The sequence below is a fragment of the Nanorana parkeri genome, unplaced genomic scaffold (assembly GCF_000935625.1).
Source record: "Nanorana parkeri isolate BGI_ZX_2015 unplaced genomic scaffold, ASM93562v1 scaffold546, whole genome shotgun sequence".
NCBI classification, from domain to species: domain Eukaryota; kingdom Metazoa; phylum Chordata; class Amphibia; order Anura; family Dicroglossidae; genus Nanorana; species Nanorana parkeri.
Window position 1 is genome coordinate 738,003 of NW_017306814.1, and position 22,015 is coordinate 760,017.

General features: G+C 41.6%; 1 protein-coding gene across 1 annotated transcript in view; it reads right to left on the bottom strand.

The window, feature by feature from the left end:
- RAB2A (RAB2A, member RAS oncogene family) overlaps positions 1 to 22,015 on the bottom strand; it is a 90,112-nt gene that overhangs the window by 22,880 nt on the left and 45,217 nt on the right. Inside the window, exon 6 of the mRNA XM_018561817.1 lies at positions 15,643 to 15,754. Within this exon, the coding sequence (XP_018417319.1) occupies positions 15,643 to 15,754 (112 nt within the window). The remainder of the gene's footprint in view (positions 1 to 15,642; positions 15,755 to 22,015) is intronic.

Below are 22,015 nucleotides of genomic sequence, written 5' to 3' on the forward strand. Positions count from 1 at the left end.
ATTACTGTAACTTTACAGCAATATAGAGATGGGCCACAATTACCCGCAAACAAACATCAGACAGTTCTAATTTTCAATGACGGGCATCAGAAATGACAAGAGGACTGTTTTTAGACCGCACTGTGTTGTTGCTGGCTTCAACAAACCAGCTTTGTTAGAAGAACAAGTAACAGATGATTCCCAGTGCTGCACTAGGTCCAGGGCTCCAGATGTTTAAAATCACATGCACCAGTTCCTCTAACATACCTTAGTGTTTCCCTACTGTTCAGGGCTATATATTCCATTTTTCAACACGCATCAAGTTCAATTATAAAAATATACTTTTCCATGTGTGTGCTGTGTCTGGTTTTGTGCTCCTGCCTACTTTTCCTCTTGGCTAGTAAAATTTCCAATTTGTTTTGTGCTGCCTGGGCTGTACGTTTTGGCTCGAGCAAAAAAAGAACACCAAGCTGGCACACTAGCGAGGCCTGGAGACCAGAGCTGCCAGGATACAGACAATTGTAAAGCACAATCAAATTGGAACATTCTGGAAAAAAAAGATATCTTTTTCTCCCTCATACACCCTTATGTATGTATGACAGCTCAATGTTATCTAATGCTATGCCTCAATCTCAGGCTGGCTGGGATGCATTGATAAAAACGCTGGTTAAGCGTACCACTGGGCAGCGCACACAGCAGGCACCCATTGTAAGCTACGTTTTGACTTGTTTATATTGGGATCTCATCCGTAATTTAGATTGAATTCCAGGTTAATATAATTATACAAGTTGCTAGTGCCATCATATTGCCAACCCATTCGTCGCATATTCTGTGTAGAGGGGGTATTCTGGTGCGGACTAATTAATATATATATATATATATATATATGTGTGTGTGTATTGTGTATTGGCATTTTTTTTCCGGTACTCGCCGATACCGAATACTGGAAGCCCCATTCAGGAAGCCAGGCAGCTTGTAATGACTCGCTACCTGGCTTCCTGATTAGCCGGGAAGCATGTAAAGACTCGCCACCCGGCTTCCCGATTAGCAGGGAAGCTGCCCCCATGCTTCTCGTCACTAGGTGACGAGAAAGCATGGAGCCGGCTTTCTGGCTAATTAGAAAGCCAGGCGCAGTGTAATGACGCCGTGCCCGGCTTCCTGATTGGCCAGCCTCCGACCAATCAGGAAGCCGGACAGCGTGTAATGACGCGATCCCCGTCTTCCTGATAGTGGAAGTATCGGGCTAGGCATCAAGTATTTGGGCGAGTACGAGTACTCGCCCAAATACTCGGAATCGGTGCATCCTTAGTTTTAATACATAGACAACTAGATTAGCTCAGACATAGCAGGCGGGGAAGGTAACTGATGTCATAAGACAAGCAGAGGAAGTGGTCAGCCATGAGGAACGATCCAACTGCCCCGGGGCATCTGTGCTGAACTGCATTGCCCCAAAAGATGAAGAAATAGTGGACAAAGTTCTCCAACCTACCCAATCATTATTTCCACCTCAGTGGCGTTTGCATGGAGCTCATCAACATGCTTGAGGACACCAAGCTAATATACTGTATATGAGCCGAGTGTTGTGTTTTACTGAATACCTACATAAATTAAAGGGTATTCTTTACACATGCCTAGTGACCTCAAACAATCAGGAATATTGCTATCACCACTACACATAACTAAGTTAAACATGAAACATACAATAGGAAACATTTGAAAGCTAAAGTAACATCACACAGCCACAAAAAGGAAACCTAAAGACATTTTAAAATTCCTAAAATGCCTCTGCTACCACATAGCAGCACCCCAGATGGCAGCATATATTAGCCCTGAATCTCAGGGTGCTGTTATGTAAATACTGACCAGCTTTCCAGGACCGGAGCTCACCCCTCCGTCACACCACTGAGGGGTAGTGAGTGCTGCCCATCACAGTGTGGCAGAGAAGATGGGAGAGTGTAAAGAGGGAGGGGGGCAGAATTCACCTGACACCTATAGGGAATTATGGGCTGGCACAACATAGCTACTTGCACACTGTACACGAAGAATTTCTTTTACAATGTGTATTGGTCCCAGTACAGGTCCACCTATGGGAAGGGAGAATATAAATTATGCAGTACACGTGGGACCTAGTTATAAAATAAATGCACACATAAATAAGCATTTTATACTAGCAACATGGCAGGTTATTCACCAACATAATACAAAGCAAGCAGATTACCCTAGGAGGATGAAAAATATAAATTATGTGATTGGCTGCCATTGGTTACCACACTACCTTAAAGAGGAACTTTACCCATTTATTTGCAATGACAACAAAGATGCCTTTAGAATTGCTTAGTAACGGAATATACAAACAGATACTTGCAGGCTTTTTATTTTACCTTATTTTTCTTTTCCTTTCTTCTCACAGTGGCCATTTTTACTAAGGGCAGATTAATCCATCTCCCTTTACTTCCTGGAGCTCTGGCATATGTGAATAGGACATGTGACCAGGCACATCAACTCAGGGGAGGAAAACACCTTTCCTGAGTTCTCGTGAGATTACAGATGAGATTTCCCAGCAATGTTCTGCTGAGGTACCCTTCCAAGGATGCAACGCTTAGGTGCAGATTACATCACTAATGCCCAAGAGGACCAGGAAGTGGAAAAACAGTAATTGTAAGCAAATAAAAAAAAATATGTTTGTTTAATGAATGTAAGATTTCTGGGTAGCCTGCAGAGCTGAATGCTGATGTGATTTTTAGTGAAAGGGGGTACAAGTTCACTTTAATATGGCAATTACCATGAATACTGTTGATTTTCTACACTTCTATTCATTTTCAGCACTGGGAACGGACTTTTAATTCCTTGACTTAATCACACTTTAACTCTAGTGCTCTGCTCCTTCTGTATGTTTACTTTACATGCCTGTATATACTTGTTACTTAGATTGTTGAGATCCTCAAGAAATAATTGCATACTTGAGGCCTGTTGCAAGCAACACTGTTTATATCTATCAAGTTCTTACATATGAACTGACCTACTGCTTGTGTCTGCAATTAGGAGATAAACATAAAAGCCAAAATGAAATCTCTCAGAAAAGATAAGCATTGCCAAAGACGAAGACAGAGAAACCATGGTGAATTCACTGTTCTTCTGATCAAAACCAATGAAAGGTTGCATGAGATGACAGGAAAGTTCTGTGTGAATATGGCAAATTAGAACATTCATAAAGGGGATGCAGATCTTTTCATTGTTTATCTAAAACTTATATGGAAAAGAAACCTGCTCAATGTAAAAAGTCCTAATACTGCATACTAAATGGTTTACAAACTGTATATACAATCATTGTAAATAAATGATATCTATCAGTTGCGGCAGGGGCATTCCTACATAGAAAAGGGGTAGGAAATTCCTCTGCTGCAACGGATAAGGCTGGGGGAGGGGAGTGTGTGTCACAGTTTTTCATGGACTTGGGTGAATGGACAGACTGCCCCACATCACTAAACAGGAAAATCAGGGCCAGTGCTCAGGGAACCAGCCGATTCTGCAGGAAACTAACTTTTAAACACAGAGGAGCAACATAAATTGCAAGTGATTTCATAAGAATTTAAAATGGCTTAAAAACACATTTTCTTCAATACCACTTTAAGGCTGGATTCACATCTTTGCTATGTTCTCCCCGGATTTGTTTTTCCGTTCACAATGTGCATTAGCGTGCGTTGTTGAGCATTGCAATGCAGTTTGCATTGAGCCTTGCTATACATTGGGTTGGATAATGTATAGAAAAGCCCAATTTAAACAGTGTACGGATTACAGTCACTCTTTTCGGGAGGCCAAACACCAGTCACGGGTACACTATGGACCAACAGTAATAGATATGACACCAATCAATCATCTTTCTACTCTATCCAGCTAGATATGAAGGTAATCATTTTAGGTAGGAAGTTCTATATTAAACTCTTCCTTAATGGCAAGCCCCTGTAGGAATCTCCTCTGAGCAAGCCATGAATCTCTGTCAATGTAATGTTTCATCATATGTAAAGCTGTAACACTTTCCCCACTGTATAAAACTGCTGCACCGACAACCATCTTAGGGCTTTAGGTGCATGCAAGTGTTGTACCTTGAAAGGTGTACAACTATGTACACGATCATCTTCCCTGTACACATCCTTGCATCCCCCTAGAATTACTCCATGAAACTAAAATGACAGAATGGAACGTGACTGGAAATAATGAGACGGAGCACAAAACCCACTGGATAAACAGGATATGTTTAGCTTCTGCCCTAAAACGAAGGCCAAAAAACACACCACAGACTATTTATTTTAAACGAACATAATACGCAAGAAATGCAAAGATTAACCCTTGACAACTTAGATTACATTTACAAGCCAGGAGAGACTGTACCAATGGAATCCAATATAACTCACATTCCCACATTTCAGGCTTCACAGGGGAAGGTCTGCTGATGACTGGATTGGGAATTGAGTGCAGTTTATGAGTTAATAACAGCTTTGCGTGTAATAAACGCAGAAACCCATAAAGGAGTGTTTATTAGCTCAGGGATCAGCCATTACTGAGTTAACCACAAGCTTACCTAACTTACTTCTCCAGTGACTTTGGAAATCAGATTAATCCGAGGTCTAATATATATATATATATATATATCTTTTCTGCCAAAAACAAAATGTCTGAAGTTGAAGGATGGATGACTAAAGAAAGGTGTGTATAATGAGTACCTGTATCCTACAGCTATTGTACACTGCAACTTAACAGCAAGTAATAAGACTTTCACCAAATATTCACTGGTGGTGAATCAATGAAATTTAAAAACACACGCACCTGAAATAATTGCCTGCGGTGACTGTTTGTTGAATCTCAGTCACTTCTTTATAAATATGCTCCATAAGTGTTCTGCACACATTGGTCAGTTTTATTACATTACTATGACCTTTGGCCATGTTCAGTACCACTCTTGATAAAAGTTTGTTTTCCCCTGGTAACCATGCCATTGTTTCCAGTTCAAGGGGAGCATCTGCATGAGAAATGTACTGCCCACTTGCACTACCAGTATGTTGCTTCAGTTGACATGGATGCAAGTCTTGGTGTGTACTATATCTCTACATAGGGTTCCAGATGTACACTTTCACACAGAGGCAGAAGAAAAAACGGCTATTGGCCTCTCAAAATGACCACTGGAGCCTGCTGACGTGAAGCACACACTTTTAGAAACCCGGCTAATACATGTAGAGAACTAAAGACAGCCACCAAAAACGATTTCCCCCCACTTTCTGTCCTGGTAGAATTCCATTTGGCAGGGTATCACCAGGGCAGAAAGCAGGGGAAGCCTTCTCAGTCTGGACAGCAAGAAAACGTGGAGTGGATCCCTTCCCCACGCTTTCCCAAGACAAAAAGTAATTGCTCTGGCTGAAGTGTGGCATTGAATAAACTCAGCAGCACATGCTACAGCATGGAGAAAAACGAGGGGCTTCCAACTACGAGATATCAAAAGCTGGACCTCTGGAGACAAACAGGATATCACTATAAGGAATAAAATGCCAAACCACATGCACATTACATTGCTTTCATTGGGTTCACTATAAAACTCTGAAGCTGAAACATATTACGGTTGGCTACACGCATTAATATTTGATTGTACAATCTCCATTAGCAAATATCAAAGTTGGAAATCCGCAGAAGAATAAAACTGGCCATGCACTGGTAGATTTTCGAATGTATGAAAGATTTTTTTTTTTAGAACCCAATAATGCCAAATACTTGACGAGTCAAAATTTCGTTCAATTTTAATGTTCCATTCCGGAATGAATAGAGCTTCCTGTATGAAAACCACATTCACTGTTAGAATTTAGTTCATTCGAGAAAAATGTTTCAAGTTTTTTCATCACCACAGTCGAAATTGATGGTCGATTTAACCCCATCAACTAAAAGAAAGTCAAACGGACGTTGTTTCGTTCGAAAGTTCTTTACAAAATCTAAGAAGTGTATGGTCAGCTTTAGATGCTGGTAAAAGTAATAACATGCCAGAGTAGAACCAAACCAACATTTTGTGTTGGAAGAATGACTCTCTGAAACTGGCACAGACTAAAATTGACCTTCTCCCACATAGGTTCCTCTAGATCAGCGGTGGCTGAGCCTTGGGCATGCAGAGTCCCCTCTCGTGGCACGCGAGCCTAGGCAGGGGTGTCGAACTCATATTGCCTGATGCCCGGGACATGCAGTTCCGGATGCCATGCAGGTTTTTTTCCCCCCCTACATTTAGCCCTGCAGCAGGCAAGCAGAGCTAAATGTAGAGCGGGGAAGCCGCCGCTCGTTTAACCTCTTGCCGTCCGCCCGTAGTAAAAAAACGGACGGACGGCACTGCTGCATTGGCGGGTTGCCGTCGCCAGACGGCATTTTTTTTCTGCTCGCGGGCACAATCTGGGCATTCACTTGTAGGCAGCCTGCTGGTCACCCCTCCATGGTCCACCCCACCGCCAGCTGCCTCTCTCCCAGTCATGGTTTTTGGGGTCCCCCGCTCTTCTGGAGAACGCGGGACTACGGCAGATTAGTTCCATTCTCCTTTCTGCTCCGTGTTAACAGTGAGACAGGAAGGCTGTGAATACAGCATCACAGGAGATCCTGGACAGTGCTGTGCTACTACTGTATTGGAGGTGACAGGTTCAATAAAGAGAATCTGTCACCTCCAAATGCTATCACACGGGGACTTGTTAGCACCTGTGTGATAGCAATAAAGTGGAGTGAAATTTTTTTTTTATAAATCAAAATTAACAATTATAAAAATAAAAAAAAGGGGGGAAAATACAAATAAAAAAAATAAAAAAAGTGATAAAGTAAAAAATAATACAGAAAAAAATAAGATGTTTAAATATTTAAATGTGTGTGTTTCCCTAAGGCAGTGATGCTGAACATTTTTTAAAACCCCCAAACTAAAACACAATACAAAACATTGTTTCAGTGTTGGCACTTTGAGATAAATACATTGATTTTGCATTGCAGTTTGGGGCTCTAAAACGTTAGCCATCACTGTTCTAGATTTACCAATATTGATATAGAGCGAGGACATATTTAAACATAGTTGTTGCTATATCTATAGGACATTTTACCACCAGTCAGACTAATGTGTGGCCTGCTTAAAGAGAATAGCAGCAAAATATATCTAGCAACTGAAGATAATCCTGATAAAAAAAATAATCATATCATTCAGTATGAATCTCTTTTCAATAACTGTTCTTTAAATACATAGTAAACAGTTCAGAAGACTGCTGAGTGTGGCACATCATGCACAAGGATATGTGATATTTGATGTTGAAATGAGCATCATAGCACAAAAGATGGAGGCTGTATGATTAGTGAGAAGTTGAGATACTAGTGGGAAACTCAAAGTAGATGACAGCCACATTTATCACAAGCTTTCCCCAAGGTATTGTGTATATAAATCTCTCCTCCTTGGAAATGGCTCCTACCCACCTTCTGCAACCACATTGCTCCATAGTGCAGCAGAATGATTTCAGTCTCTATAACCTTCCCTGTCAAAAATAACAGTCCTGCAAAGAAAGACATCTTCCGCCTCTTTCAATAAACTGGTCATTCTAAAGCATAGTAGCTATAAAAAGGAATTTACTCTGAAGGGCTAGTTCACATCAGAACGGCGTGCATCTGTGCAGCTGTAATGTGATGCGTCTTGCCATGATTTTACCGCGATTGATGCGTTTTTAATTTTGTTTGCTGAGGCCTCGTTCACACCAGACAGTGCATTCCGACCCGATTCTGGCCAGAACGCACTGCATCGCATTGTAGCCGGCTCACTATGTTGTGGGGCAGGAGGGGGCGTGATGGTCTATTGAAGTGAATGGCACCATAGCCACACCCTCCGGCCACACGGGACCACATTATGCCTGCGGTCCGGTCCTAACAAAATGCTGCAAGCACTACTTTGTTCGGACCGGACGCATAAAGTGCCCTGCGTTCTGGTGCAGCCGATTGCATTGCGGCCGGAGGGCGTGGCTACGGTGTCATTCACTTCAAATGGACCGCCATGTCCCCTCCAGCCCAACAACATAGTGAGCCGGCCGCAATGCGATGCAGGCGTTCTGGCCAGAATCGGGTCGGAATGCACTGTGTCTGGTGTGTACTGGGCTTTCATCTTCGTTCAAGTATGTTTGGATGCGTTGTTACAATCCGATGCAGCTAAACTAGGGCAAGCAGTACTTTTTCTGACTGCATCGGAACGGACTGCACTGGTGTGAACAGAGCACCAGAAATCCCATAGGAAAGCATTGTGATGTATTTAGGCTGCAGCAGCCACACTGAACGGACTGCATCACAACTGCATCTGGTGTGAACTAGCCCAAAGTCACACCAAACTGAGAAATTTTGACAGGTCAGTAAAAGTCACTGCATAAAATAATTTGCACTCATTATTGAAGAAGATTGCTGATGTTTTATGTACAAGTGTTTTTTTTTTCATTTCCCCAGTCAACCTTAATGATAGATTGCAATGTTATGGCCACATTGTAAAGGAAAAAAAGAATGGAGTTTATAGATTGAAGGCTTTCATCATGTCCAGACAAAATGTTAAAGGGGTACCTAACTATAACACTACTCAGGGAAAGAACCAGAGAATTTGGGACTGATAGGAAGATAATAATGTCTAGAATAAATGTCTCTCACCTAATAAACATCTTCTATTACATTCACAGATCATGTTGGCTCCTGAAATTTTGAAAGCTGTACTGTAGGATAAGCAAACATGGTCTAACTACAAGAAGCATGTGTATTCTTTCTTGCATCTAGGTGTGCTTTGTCTACCGCTTTCAGATCTCTGCAGTAATCCTGTGTAAAACTTTGTACAGGAGCTTCCTGGAATCAAGACCGGTCACTGCTGCTCTGTCTCCTTGTGCAGAGTGACCGGTCACTGCTGCTCTGTCTCCTTGTGCAGAGTGTGCAAGTTTGTGGACAAATCTATGGCATGCTTTTCCTAAAGAGAAACTCCGCACAAAACAAAAAAAGCGCTCAGTTATAATGGTTGATGTAGATTATATCAAGTCCGTCTTCAAAGGGGATAAACAGTATTGCATGTAAAAGGCACACTTTAAAGCAGATCTTCAGTCTACTATGTTTGACATGTCACCTCTCACACAGCCCCCAGGGGTATCCCCGCCATATACCCCAGGAGGCTGCAGGAGCAGAGTCACACAGCTGCCAGTGAGTGAACCCGACACACATTAACGGCTCCCAATGTCTGAGGAGCAAAATGGTGGCACAGCACCTGACGCAGACCAGCTGATCACAGCAGGACATTCCTGAATTTGCTGAGCAGGTGCGTATGTGAATTGAAGACACCCCTGCCTATTAGCTATACACACACACGTGAAAGTCCTCTTTAAATTAGCTCCCACATGGGAAAGCATCACATATACAGCTAAAAAAACTACATTACACAGGCACATGCATTTTTTTAAAGTAGAAATGTAGCTCATCAAAAGCATATGAAAACAAAATATGGACATGATAATATATACAAATCGGGTCCTCTTCCATATAGCCATCACTAGTAGTGGAAAAATGATTGCATTTTTGCCGGAGCCAGCCAGCAAACAATCATTATTCTTATTATTATACAGGATTTATATAGCGCTAAACAGTTTGAGCAGCACTTTACAATATAAGGAAAACATTACAATTACAATACAATTCAAGAGAGGATGGTAAGGTGAGCCCTGCCCGGGAGGGCTTACAGTCTAAAAGGGAGGGCCAAGTGATACATGAGGAGGTAGCTGTGTGGGGATGAATTGTTTGAGAACGTGATGGTTCAGTGGTTAGTTTGAGGGGGGATAGGCTTCCCTGAAGAGAGGAGTCTTCAGGGACCACCTAAATGCAGTCAGAGTGGTAGATAGACAGACAGGTTGGGGTAAGTAATTCCAGAGGATGGGATATAGACTCTAAAGAAGTCCTGGAGGCAATCATGGGAGGAGTTGATGAGGGAGCTGGAAAGCAGGGGGTCTTTGGAAGAGAGGATAGTTAGGGTGATACTTTGTGATGAGGTTGGAGCTATAGCTGAGAGCAGAGTTGTGGATGGCTTTGTAAGTGGTTAATATTTTGAATTTTGTCCTTTGGGCTATTGGAAGCCAGTGCAGGGATTGGCAGAGGGGGGTTGCAGACACTGAGCGGTTGGTTAGGTGGATGAGTCTACCAGCTGCATTCATGATAGACTGAAGGGGTGATATCCTGTGTAGAGGTAGGCCAAAAGACGAGCTATAACAAGTGAGTGAATGAATAGCTTTGTGATCTAATTGGTGAGGAAGGGGCGTATGTTGAAGATGTTACATAGGTGAAGGCGGCAGGATTTGAATAGAAATTGGATGTGGGGCGCAGAAAGGTGAGGTCCGAGTCAAGGATGACACCTAGCACCTTGGCATTGGAGGGGGGGGGGGTTGGATAGTTGTGTTATCAACTCAAGGGAAAAGTTGGAGGGAGGTGCACGGGCGGGAGGAAATATGAGCTCAGTTTTTGACAGATAGAGTTTTAAGAAGTGCTGTGACATCCAGACTGATATGTCTGGATACAGAAGGAATATTACTGTCACCTTGCAAATATTAGCATTTCAATGTCTTAACGCTTTTAGTCTTTTTAGTCTTTAATATAGTCAGCATCTATACAATAATCTACATGCCAAATACATATATTGTAATTTAAATTTTACTTGACTCACTTAGTATTAAAATAGCAAAAACAGCCATGTGGAAAATATAAAATGCAGACTGCCTGGCCATTAACAAGGGTAGCGTAAGCCCACGTACATATAGTTCAACACACTCAATCCATATATCTAAGCCTAGATTAAAAGAACTGGATGTGAACTATCAACGCCATTGTGATACGAAGACTTGTAAACAAACGAAGACTTGTAAACAAACGTACGTCACATTTGGATTTCATGTACTTTACTGCCATCTCGTGGACAAGGAAGCTACATGCTTAAAGTTACACAAATCTAAGTACTGAATACTGCTCCTGCATATTGCTTTGAGAGCTGCTTGCATTTACAGAAGTGCAGAAATATTCTGATGGAATATCTGCTCAAAATTTTGATTTCAGACAAGAGTTATACATTGGGAAAGTGTAAGTGTTTTCCTTACTGTCTGTGTCTCTTGGGAAGACTTTGTCTTACTTTGATGAACCTGACAGGCAGTGAAGAAAACCTGTAAAATGGGGACGGAGACTCCATCAAAAATCATCTGTCATCAGAGTAAGAAATGTTACAACCAACATGAGGTTATTGCGGTCTGTATCCTCCCATCCTGGAGACCCTTGAAAGTTTTAAGAGTGGGCAAAGGAATAGATTCATCAGGAATATCAGGTTATACTATGTCTTGGGGATCCGTTGGGGATATTTCCCCTCACTTACTGGTCTTGGTGACAATGGTTTTACCAGATAGGAAGTGAGGGAAAGTCTCCAACCTCAATACAGAAAACATTTATTCTTTTTTTAATATAGTAAAAGGATAGAATCCCCAAAAGCTTATTATTGTTGGTGTTCCTGTTGCAATTTCTTCTTCACTTCCTGTGGGTGGAACCATTGTCACTGAGCCAGTAAGTGAGTCACTGTGACAGCAAGCCTTTGTAACAGAGACTCGGCAAGCAATAAAAATGAAAGGGGGGCACTAATCCTTTCCCATGCTAACTAAAATAGAAAAGAAAGAAAAAAACAAACACTTTAGAGCCTCTTTCACATGCTCCAGTCAGGAGGCGATCTGTGCACAAATCCCTTCCTGATCAGAGCGCAATGGATCAGATTTCGCCGCTGTGACATCCGTGTCTGTCCAGTTTTTTCCTCCATCTTGCAATGGAGGATAAAAAAACCCTCAAAAATGACCAGACCCCACGCCGGTCTATAGGGAATCGGATGATTCAGACTTGTGTCCATTTACATCAGATAACCCCGAATCCAGCGCAATCAGGTCCAGTGAAACAGAACACTGTTTTGTTTAATTTTTCGGACGTGGCTGGAGCGGGGGGTAGCCCGATGTGAACAGATGCCCGTCTGTTTAGATCCGGCTGCCCATAAACTTACATTGGGCATCCGATTGGGTCTGCCTGAAAAACTTAGATGGACCTGATCGGTCCGCCCGTCTGAAATGGCCTTAAGAAACACACTATTTATTTAAGCCAAAACAGTGTTCAAGTCCACATTAAAGCCCAACTGAACCTTCAGTTTTAATCAGCTAAATTCTTTCAGATGCATCAAAGCAAAAGGTGTTCAATGTCCTACATTGTGCTCTCTATTTCAAGAGTCGAAAAGCCTGTCCCCTGCCAGCGTGCTGCAGAGTGGGTACCCTTGCTCTCTTTGGAGAAGCAGTGCTCTTATTGCAAAGACCAGACAAGTAAATGGAATGTATTTAGCCAATTTAAACTGAAAGTTAGGCCTTAAGTAACTGACTCTTTCATGAAGTCTAAATGCAAACAAAATCTGGAGTTATCAGATGATACTAGGTGACATTTGCAGTCAAAATCATAAGGCATACACTAGGAAGCAGCACCGGCCTTATTAGGAAAGTCTAGAAAATTTGGTCCCACATTGATATTACCAAAGAGAAAAGTTGGCACTGGGCAAGGTAGATTTTATTTCCTTGTAACTTCAAGATGCCATTTTGAAAGTCCCAATGACCCCTGCACATTTTCACGTAACTGCTGGGATGACCCCCTGCTGATTGTGTTCTAGTGATAAATCTGCTATCGAAAGCTAAAGCTTGGTGAGAAGATGCATCTCCATTATTACTGAACTGCTAATTAATCTTCAGCTGTCATGTTGATGGGGGATCCTGCTAAGCTGGCTGACTTTCCGCATTTGCTCCCAAGCCTCCCTTGTAGCGAGAGAGCAAAAAGAGAAAAAAAAATTAAAAAAAGGTAAGGAAGCGGAAAGTTTCTGAGTAGCTAATTAATGGGATGCCACTTGCAATTAAGCATAGCTCTTCTTAATTATTTCTGTAATTTTAAAATATCTTAACGCATTTTTGTCTAGTACAATATATGTTTCCAATTTAATCAAGGCCACATACACTACGTCTTCATCTTAAAGGAGTTCCCTGCACTGCAATACAAAGCCAGCAATAAAACTGCACATAGTGGTGGCCTGGCCTACCAGCAGAAACCTCTTTCCACATTCCATATTACAGGGCTAGCGTGAAATCCTGACCCCCGCTTTGTCAAAAAGAAAAAACAGAACAAAAACAGTAGTATTATCTAATTCTATGCTATGATCCTGTGATGGCAAAAGCATAGGGACAGCATGAAACATTCATATTCAATCTATAGTGTTGAATTTGAAATCAGTGGGTCTCACAAATATTCATCCTTAAAGGAGGACCTGAACTCTGGAAGCGGTGGCCAAAAAAGCAGGTAGAGGGAAAATGACTAGTCAGGATCATTGCATGTGGTCTCCCTTCAGCTGATCTTTTCCCCATTACTGACTTGCCATGCCTTGTTTAGCTCTGTGTCTCTGTGCTGGCGGCCATCTTGGTAGAGGCAGGACTTTGCTTTCAAATGTCAGAGCCTCCAGCAAGAACAGTGAGCAGCACAGTAATTACCAAAATTTCCGAAGTAGGGTGGTGGGAATGTGAAAGGCAACGGTAATCGCAATGGTGGTGCTGGCACACAGTATTAGACGTGATGACTCACGGGTTATTAGACCGCTGGAGCGGAGGGGGAGAGAGGATGGGGCGAGTATATATTTTCCTCAGACCAAAACAAGCAGTTGACCCTCGCAGTGCAGGGGTAGCCCGACTGCAAGAGTTATTTTGTAATTTGCCGGGAGTTTTTCTTTAGCTCCCATAAAGAATAAGCAAACGTTTATAGGCGTACACAATAGGGAGGTCAACCACCTTATAAAGTCCCCTCTGAAAGTTACATTTTAACAATTATTTCTGTACAGCTTACCCAACAAAAAGTGAACCACAGCACAACATAGACAAAGATGATGCTAAAAAGCTAAAAGTGCTTGATGCAGAAGCGAGGTAATTTTGTAAAACAGTAAGAACAAAATCTGCACGCAATAAAAAGACGAATAGGCACAAAGTCTTCCAAACCGGTACACACATGATGAGAAGTCACATGTATCACCATAGCACATTCAAAATACCAAAGAGATTCTTGCTGTAGTAATTCATTTAGTGTTTGCTGGGAGAGCAAACAAACAAAGCTGGAAACAAGAGGGACAGGTGTGCATGAGACACATGGGCGGGGGATAACACCACATGGGAAAGTTTTCATGTATGCAAACCACTGCTGTCACAGCTATCTAGGGCTCTGGATCCTTGTCTGTCGTATCCATACATTTTACTACTCAGTACTCAGTTACTATGCAATATGCTTACTACGTCAAGGCTGTGGTGTAACTGTAAACAATCATTTTATGTACAGTGTTTTCTGGGACCTGCAAAAACTGTACTATTTACTAGGGATGCACCGATACCGGTATTTTGGTACCGAGTACTACTACCTATAATTTGTTTTCGGTACTCGCCGATAACAATTACCGAGTAACGGAAGTCCCATTCAGGAAGCCAGGTGGCGTGTAATGACTCGCCACATGGCTTCCTGATTAGCCGGGCAGCGTGTAATGACTCGCCACCTGGCTTCCTGATTAGCCGGGCAGCGTGTAATGACTCGCCACCTGGCTTCCTGATTAGCCGGGCATCGTGTAATGACTCGCCACCTGGCTTCCCGATTAACAAGTCTGTCCCCTCTTACCTTAGTATGTCCAGACTGTCACCCCCGGGGCCTATCCAGCCTTCCTCCGGTACCCAGCCAGAGCTGTCTGGCCGGCCAATCAGGAAGACGGTTGCCTTGTATTGACGCGACGCCCTGCTTTCCGATTGGCCGGCTCCATGCTCCCTCGTCATGAGATGACGAGGGAGCATGAAGCAAGCTTCCCAGGCCAAAATACTCGTTATCGCCACTGATATCGATACTAGTATCGGTATGGGTGCATCCCCACCATTTACCAAAACAGTGTACACACTTATTTCAAACAAATTATTTGACATTAGGCTCATACTGAGCGTATTGTCGCAGCTGATTCAGCGCGACAAAAAGCTTCACCAAAAAAGTCCAATTCATTCTTATGGCCCCTGTGCACACTCGTTTTGGCCCCATAGACTAAATAGGAAACACTTGAAAACATGCGGTGCAATTAGTTTTACGGGTTTTGTCCATTTACTTCAATGTGGCGTGAAAACACTGTCCCCTAGGTGTGAATCACGTCTAAGAAATGAGCCGGAGAGAGATGTTCTTCCTCCTTAGGACACTAAGCTAAACTGAGCTGAGCTTATGATTTGTCCACAAAATCTCCTGTAGGTTGCAGGATACACACATGAAAGATTAAGGTCTCCTGCCCTCCACTGATGGATGGGAGAAAGTAACTTTAGTGGCCACAAAAAACAGCCCCCCCCCCCCCGCTTTACTCAAGCTCTATGCAAATCATATAATGGCAAAGCTGTTGTATATTATTTGTGCTGAGTCACAAAAGATTGCAAAAATGGTGTATTTAGTAATCTGCTCCACTGACTGCTAAACAATGTATTAGTACATTTCACTCATATGCCTGTATTAGTTGACCGTGCTGCAGCGAAGAACAAAGAGTGGTAGATCAATGTGTGTTACCTCTTCGACATTTGAGGCGGTCTTTGCTGAGGTCTCCATAAAAACAAGGCCGTGCTCCCTGGCAAATGCTTCTCCCTCTTCTTTCTTTACTTCTCTCCTTGATTCCAAATCACTGCAGGCAAAGCAAACATGTCAGACAGACCTCACTACATGTGATCAAACAGACAAATATTTTCCCTGGAAAGAAAAAGTTCAAAAGGAAAGCATAAAATCCATGGCATATGTCACACTTTTAATCATGGCATTGTGCATCTGCCACTAAGTGGCCGTACATTCTGGGATGTGGTTGGTTAGAAATAAGCAATCGTTAGTACCTGGAATTCTGGAATACAATAACAAATTGGTGACAATCCAGCGGTGTAACAAGTACCTAAATTGTCTTAGTGATGTTTAACCACTTGCTGTCCGGGGCATTTTCTTACTATTTGCGCACACATGATAAAATATAAATGTTTGTCTAGAAAACAGCTTCAGACCTCCAAACAATGATATATGTTCTGAAAGCAGAGGCCCTGTAGAATAAAAAAATGCTAGTTGCAATTTTTTTTACGACGCTCAATTTTTGCGCAAATGTTTACCAAACCAGTTTTTTTTAGGAAAAAATAAACTAAATTTAAATTTAGTGCACAGAAACATAATATAATACCCAATTTTTTGGTAAAATACAAAAGATGGGGTCACGCCGGGTAAATAGATACCAAACATGTCAAGCCTTAAAATTGCGTTCGCCCGTGAAGCCACCAAAAGAAGTCAGTACCCAAAATTTCCCATAGGGAACATTTTAAACGCTTATCAGTTTAGTTCTAACAGTGATTGATGGCCCTAGAATTCTTGCTCTCACTCCAACGTTCGCGGCAATATGTAACATGTGTAGCGCAATTGACGTTTTCGCATGTAGACGCACTGAAGCGTTTGCGTGCACGTGGGGGGCAGGGAACTTAAAAAAAGTCTATAGACTTATTGCGGCCCGGAAGTGGTTAAAGCTGACTTAAGGCATTTCACAAAAAAGATGGCACAACAAGTCAAAAAAAAATAAAAAAAATCAAACTGGTAAAATAACCATTCCGGGCTGTGATTGGACAATGAAGGGGCAGCTTTACACTGATGAGGTTATCTCTGTTCCCTCCTGCCATCAGCAAGGCTAACAGGCAGCTGATATCGAGAACAATTCAGATACTTATGCTAGACTTTATCTAAATATACATTTCAGTAATATTTTATTGAATAAATGGAAAACCTATCATTATATTTTCCCCCTAATAAACTAAACTAGTGCTGCCTTCCTCCTTCACTCCTCTCCCGTTTACATAAACTGGTAACATTAGCATGGGCAACCTAACAAGTTCTTTCTTGCATAAATGACCAACCCTTTAAAATCTATGGGCAGTTTATCTTAAAGCACATTCACAAACGGTGGCCACATTAGAAGGCCGCCAACTGAAGAAAGCAGAAAGTGCTGGGCTATCTAATCCTCTTCTTTATAAGCAAAAATGACAGCCAAAATAGACAATATCTTTTAGCCGGTCCAATTTCTCGCAATGCAGACACTTGAAACAACATATGGTGATTTGATTGCTATGAATGAAGCACAATCCCACACAATACCACCTTTATGCGTATGGCTTCCTGTACAAGTTATAAACCTAAACTTCTTAGCGGATGAAAAAAGCCTAGCCAGAGTGACTAGTCATGACTCATGATGGTATAAAATACTCAAGGATGGAAACGGTTATTATATGAGTCATGCCTAACCCTCATGTCTGGCATTGTATTGTAACTCTGTCTCCCGTAAAGTGCTGGGAAAACTGATGGTTCTCTATAAATCCTGTATAAAAATAATGTTGATACTCGTATTACTGTTATTTGTCAACACGTCTCAATTTACATCCACAATATGTACTATTGTACAGCACCCCCCAGCACAAAATGATGTTCTATTATACCCCTCAGTTGAATTTGAGATGCGTGACCTTGGCCTGGGCATATATAGGATTACCTACTATCCAGTAAACTGAGCAAAATAAAATGGTAGATCACAAGCTCAGCTTTCCTAAACCTTCTTCTGGTGGCTAGAACATGCAAATATAAACCTAAGTCACTGCCAAAAGCTAGCCACAGACTTAAATTGTTCCTCCATGTCTAACCCACATCTAAAACTACATAGGCTGCCCATAAACGTGGCAGTTTTCAATGTAAGTTCAACCCCTTTCAAGGCCACCTAGAATTACAGATCCAATTATTTGCCAGAAAGCAAGCACTCTACAACCCACGAGTTCGACTGACCAAGAGTATTTTGTTGATTGGAAAGTTCAAACTAGCCAAGAAATTATCAGTTTCAATAAAGTTTAGTGAAAGTTTAAAACAGAAAAAAAAGTTTATTCAGGGCTTGTTCACACCAAATGCAGACCAAATCTGCATGAGATTCTGCACATGCAGTGCGTTTTGCCACGTTTCAGGCCATTTAAAAAATATATTATTTTTTTTAGCCTAAAATTGGCTTTCAGTGCGTTCGCATGAGTTCTGGTCCATTCCAGAGCAGACAAAATAAGGCATGTTGCAGTTTTTCCACATGCTCTGGAACTGAACACTGTGGTGTGAACTAGAGCCCAAAATACCATTGGAATACATTGGATCTGTTCTGTAACTGCTCTGTGCAAGCCCTCAACTGATTTTTCTTCTTTGATCTGAACAGTTTCTATCCCATCTCATTGTGGTCAATTGAAACCAACATTTTATGCCTTTAATTGATTTTGAAAAAAACAAAACAAAAAAAAAAAAGTGGCATTGAATGGTTGATTGCTCTAACACATTGCCAAACTTATGGTCTATAAGAGAGCACACAGGTTTACGTGAAGAGAGGTGAGGAAGGAGCTTGTGCTAGATCATGGATAGGCAACCTTGGTACTCCAGCTGTGGAGAAACTGTAAATGCCATCATGCGTCTAGCTCTGGGAGTAACTACAGATGTTCAGTGCTGCACTTACCATTCAAACCTTTTACAGCGTGATGAAAGCACAATAACCAAATTAATAAATGCACCTCTGCTCTATACTATACCTGAAGACTCATGGACTATACCTGACATACACACACACATTTTTTTTTTAACTGGACAGAGTTATCTGAAAAGCACCAACATTCTGTGGTTCCCACATTAAACTCTGGGAGGTAAGGGGTGTTTAAAGATTAGGGTACGTTGTAGGGATGCACCGATACTATTACTAGTATCAGTACCGATGCCGAGTATTTGGGCAAGGACTCGTACTCACCCAAATGCTCCCGATACGGGAACTGCAAGTTATTAGGAAGCCGGACGGCGAGTCATTACACGCCGCCCGGCTACCTTAATGGGATTTACGGTATCGTTATTGGCGAGTTCAAAAAAAATAAAAAATAATCAGTACTTGTACTTCACACCGAAAAATGGTTGTCACATTGTGTGACAAAATCTGCTGCACGGTCAATGCACTTCTGCATACCAGTGTATGTAATCAACCACATAGGGCGAAGAGATTGAGAATATTAATCTTGTGCAGAAATATTGCAGCTCTGCTGCTTTTATACTACTACAACCATGGAATATTACCTGCCTAGTGTCATGCAATCTTTCACACTAATACCTTTAATGAGATCAGCTAAAGCACAATTAGCAGTGACATCAGAGCTGCAGGGGCAATGAGCAGCGATGGTGGGGGCTGAGAGTCTACTAGAGACTGTTTTTTTCCGGCCTGCCAGATAAAGGTCTTGGCTAATTAGTAATAACAGCTATGAAAGGACAGATCTTCCTTCTAATAAATACATATCATTACTCATTCCTAGAATGCAAAGCAAAATGGATAAAAGATGCAACTGATACATGGTACACTTCTGAGCTTGATTCTCATCCCCTGAACAACACATTTTAGAAATGGAAATAAAATGGCAGTAAATTATAATCTTTTTGTACTTATTTTCTTAGCGCTGTACAGAGTATGAAGCTGACCATAAACAACCCAATTCTAGAAGTGCATGATTACTCTCCGATTGTTCACAATGTTGGAAAATCACCCTCCATTCAATTTGCTGGATCCTTCAATCTTTTCAATCAGTGTGCAGGATGAGTTGCATGAATAAAGTGTAACTTCGGGCAAATGGCTAAATATACCATCAATTTACATACTGTATGTTTGTACTGTTATTTCGGCCAGCTGTACCAGTGATACACATTCTAACTCTAGAGACAGTAAGCTCATTCTGCAACTTCCTGGTTCAGCATTTCTTCTTCCTGGGTCGTCTTGACCCTTATGTTAGCTCCCAGGACAGATTTGATAATGTCTATTCGCTACCCTATGAGGAGATTGAAGGCAGAGAAGTATCATAAAATGCTGCATTCTTCAGCCAAGAAAAAAAATTGCTTAACCACTTCAAGACCAGGTGTTTACACCCCCTTCCTGGCCAGGCCATTTTTCAGTGTTCAGCGCTGCAGTCCTTTGACTGACGTTTATTCCGTCATGCAACGCTGTACTGAAATGAATTTTATACCATTTTTTGGGGACAGATAGGGCTTTATTTTGGGGGTATTTAATAACCACAGGGGTTTTTATTTTTTATTATAATTAGGAAAAATTACAGAAAAATTTGAAAAAAAAAAGTTTTTACATTATGTTAGGAAACATTAACCAGTTTTTTTGGTAAAATATAAAAGATCGGGTCACGTCGGGTAAATAGACACCAAACATGTCAAGCTTTAAAATTGCGCGCACCCGTAAAATTGCAGAAAACTACCATACCCAACATTTTTTTTCCACTAAACTTTATTGCTATCACATACGGGGGCTAATAAAACCCCCTTATGTGATAGCAAAATATGTGACAGGTCCTCTTTATGGAGACATCAGGGGTCTCCAAGACCCCTAATGTCACCTAGGACCCCCCAAAAGAAGCTGATGAAGCACAGATCTGCTCCATCAGCTTCTTTATTGTCTGACGGGGCAGTGTGGAATCGCATATCCTTTGGCAGGTGAACAGTTAACATATGTATTTCAACTGTACTTGCCTGAAGTTTTCCTTCAGCTCCCACCACTACAAATAACCAGTGGTGCCTGTCCATTGTCCTTCGGTAGACATCAGTCTTAGGCAGCCATTTACAGGCAATTATTGGAATACTTTATTTAGATTATGTTTAAAACCGACAAATAAAAAAGGTAATTACTCCTGTTGTAGGTATGTTAGGGAGGTGGGAATCTGTACATTCCGCTCCAGAACCGCCAATAAAGTTTCAGTGATATTTAGACCTGGAGATTGGGAGGCCACAGAAGGCATTTGGCTTGATGTTGGTATTCATGAAATTTTGAAGTTTGAACTGGGACATAATCATACTGGGATAAGAGAATCATGCTCATCATAGGCTCAACCTGGCCACAGTAAACAATATTTGCATCTATGCTCACTACTAACAAAGAACTCCGAGCCCATGCCAGCTTCAGCAGATGAGATTGAAAGTATTAAAAAAAAAAAAAACACAAAAAAAAAAAACTCAGTACATCTCTGCATTATATTTCCCCCATATTTTGTCTCTTTAAAAAAAACTACAAGTACAACCCTGCCTAAATATCTTCTCCTGGACTGCAGAACACCTCCCCCTCTTCATAACATATATGGGTGGTATGGGGGAGACACAGAGCTAATAACACTGGTTGGGAATGCAGTGCAGGAGAGGCACTGTAATGTCAGCTCATCTCAGAAAAGATAGCTCACCTGGTTTCTGGCAGATTTCCAGCTATTTTTCTACACTTGCAGTGTTTACAAAAGAGACAAAATATGGGGAAACGTGCACGGCTGTAGAGATGTTTTGCTCTGACTCTTTCAAATTGGACTTCAATGTAAAAAAAAAAAAAAACTGCCAGGGTACCCTCTCTCATCTTAAATAGGGTTATTAGGTAAAAATTACTGGCTTTTGCTTGCTGTGCCTAGACGTGTGTTACCTCACAATCCTTCCAGCAAAATTCTGGTAAATGCCAAGTATCCCAAATCAGACAAGATGATGCTCAAAAGCAGGAATGTCGTCTTGTGAACTTTAGAGTTCTCTGTATTTTGAGACCTCGCTGGACAGATTGTGAAATCACAAACTGCAGAAAAGAAGCGGAGGCTACGGCAAAGTTGTACACTTGTTTGTTTTTTGTCTTGTTCAGCCAGCTCTTGGGCTTTTCAGAAAAAAAAAGTGATCTTGGTGGCTCTAGAACTTTTACGTGACATTAATTCCTCGATCTCCTCCGTCCTCTACAGAGGGTGAACCCATAAGCGCTCAGCTCTGAGCATTTCTGGGTTCCGAGCCGTCAAAATTCCTAGCTGAAAAGCCAGATAAACAGAAGAAAAATGCGTTAAAATAAAAAAAA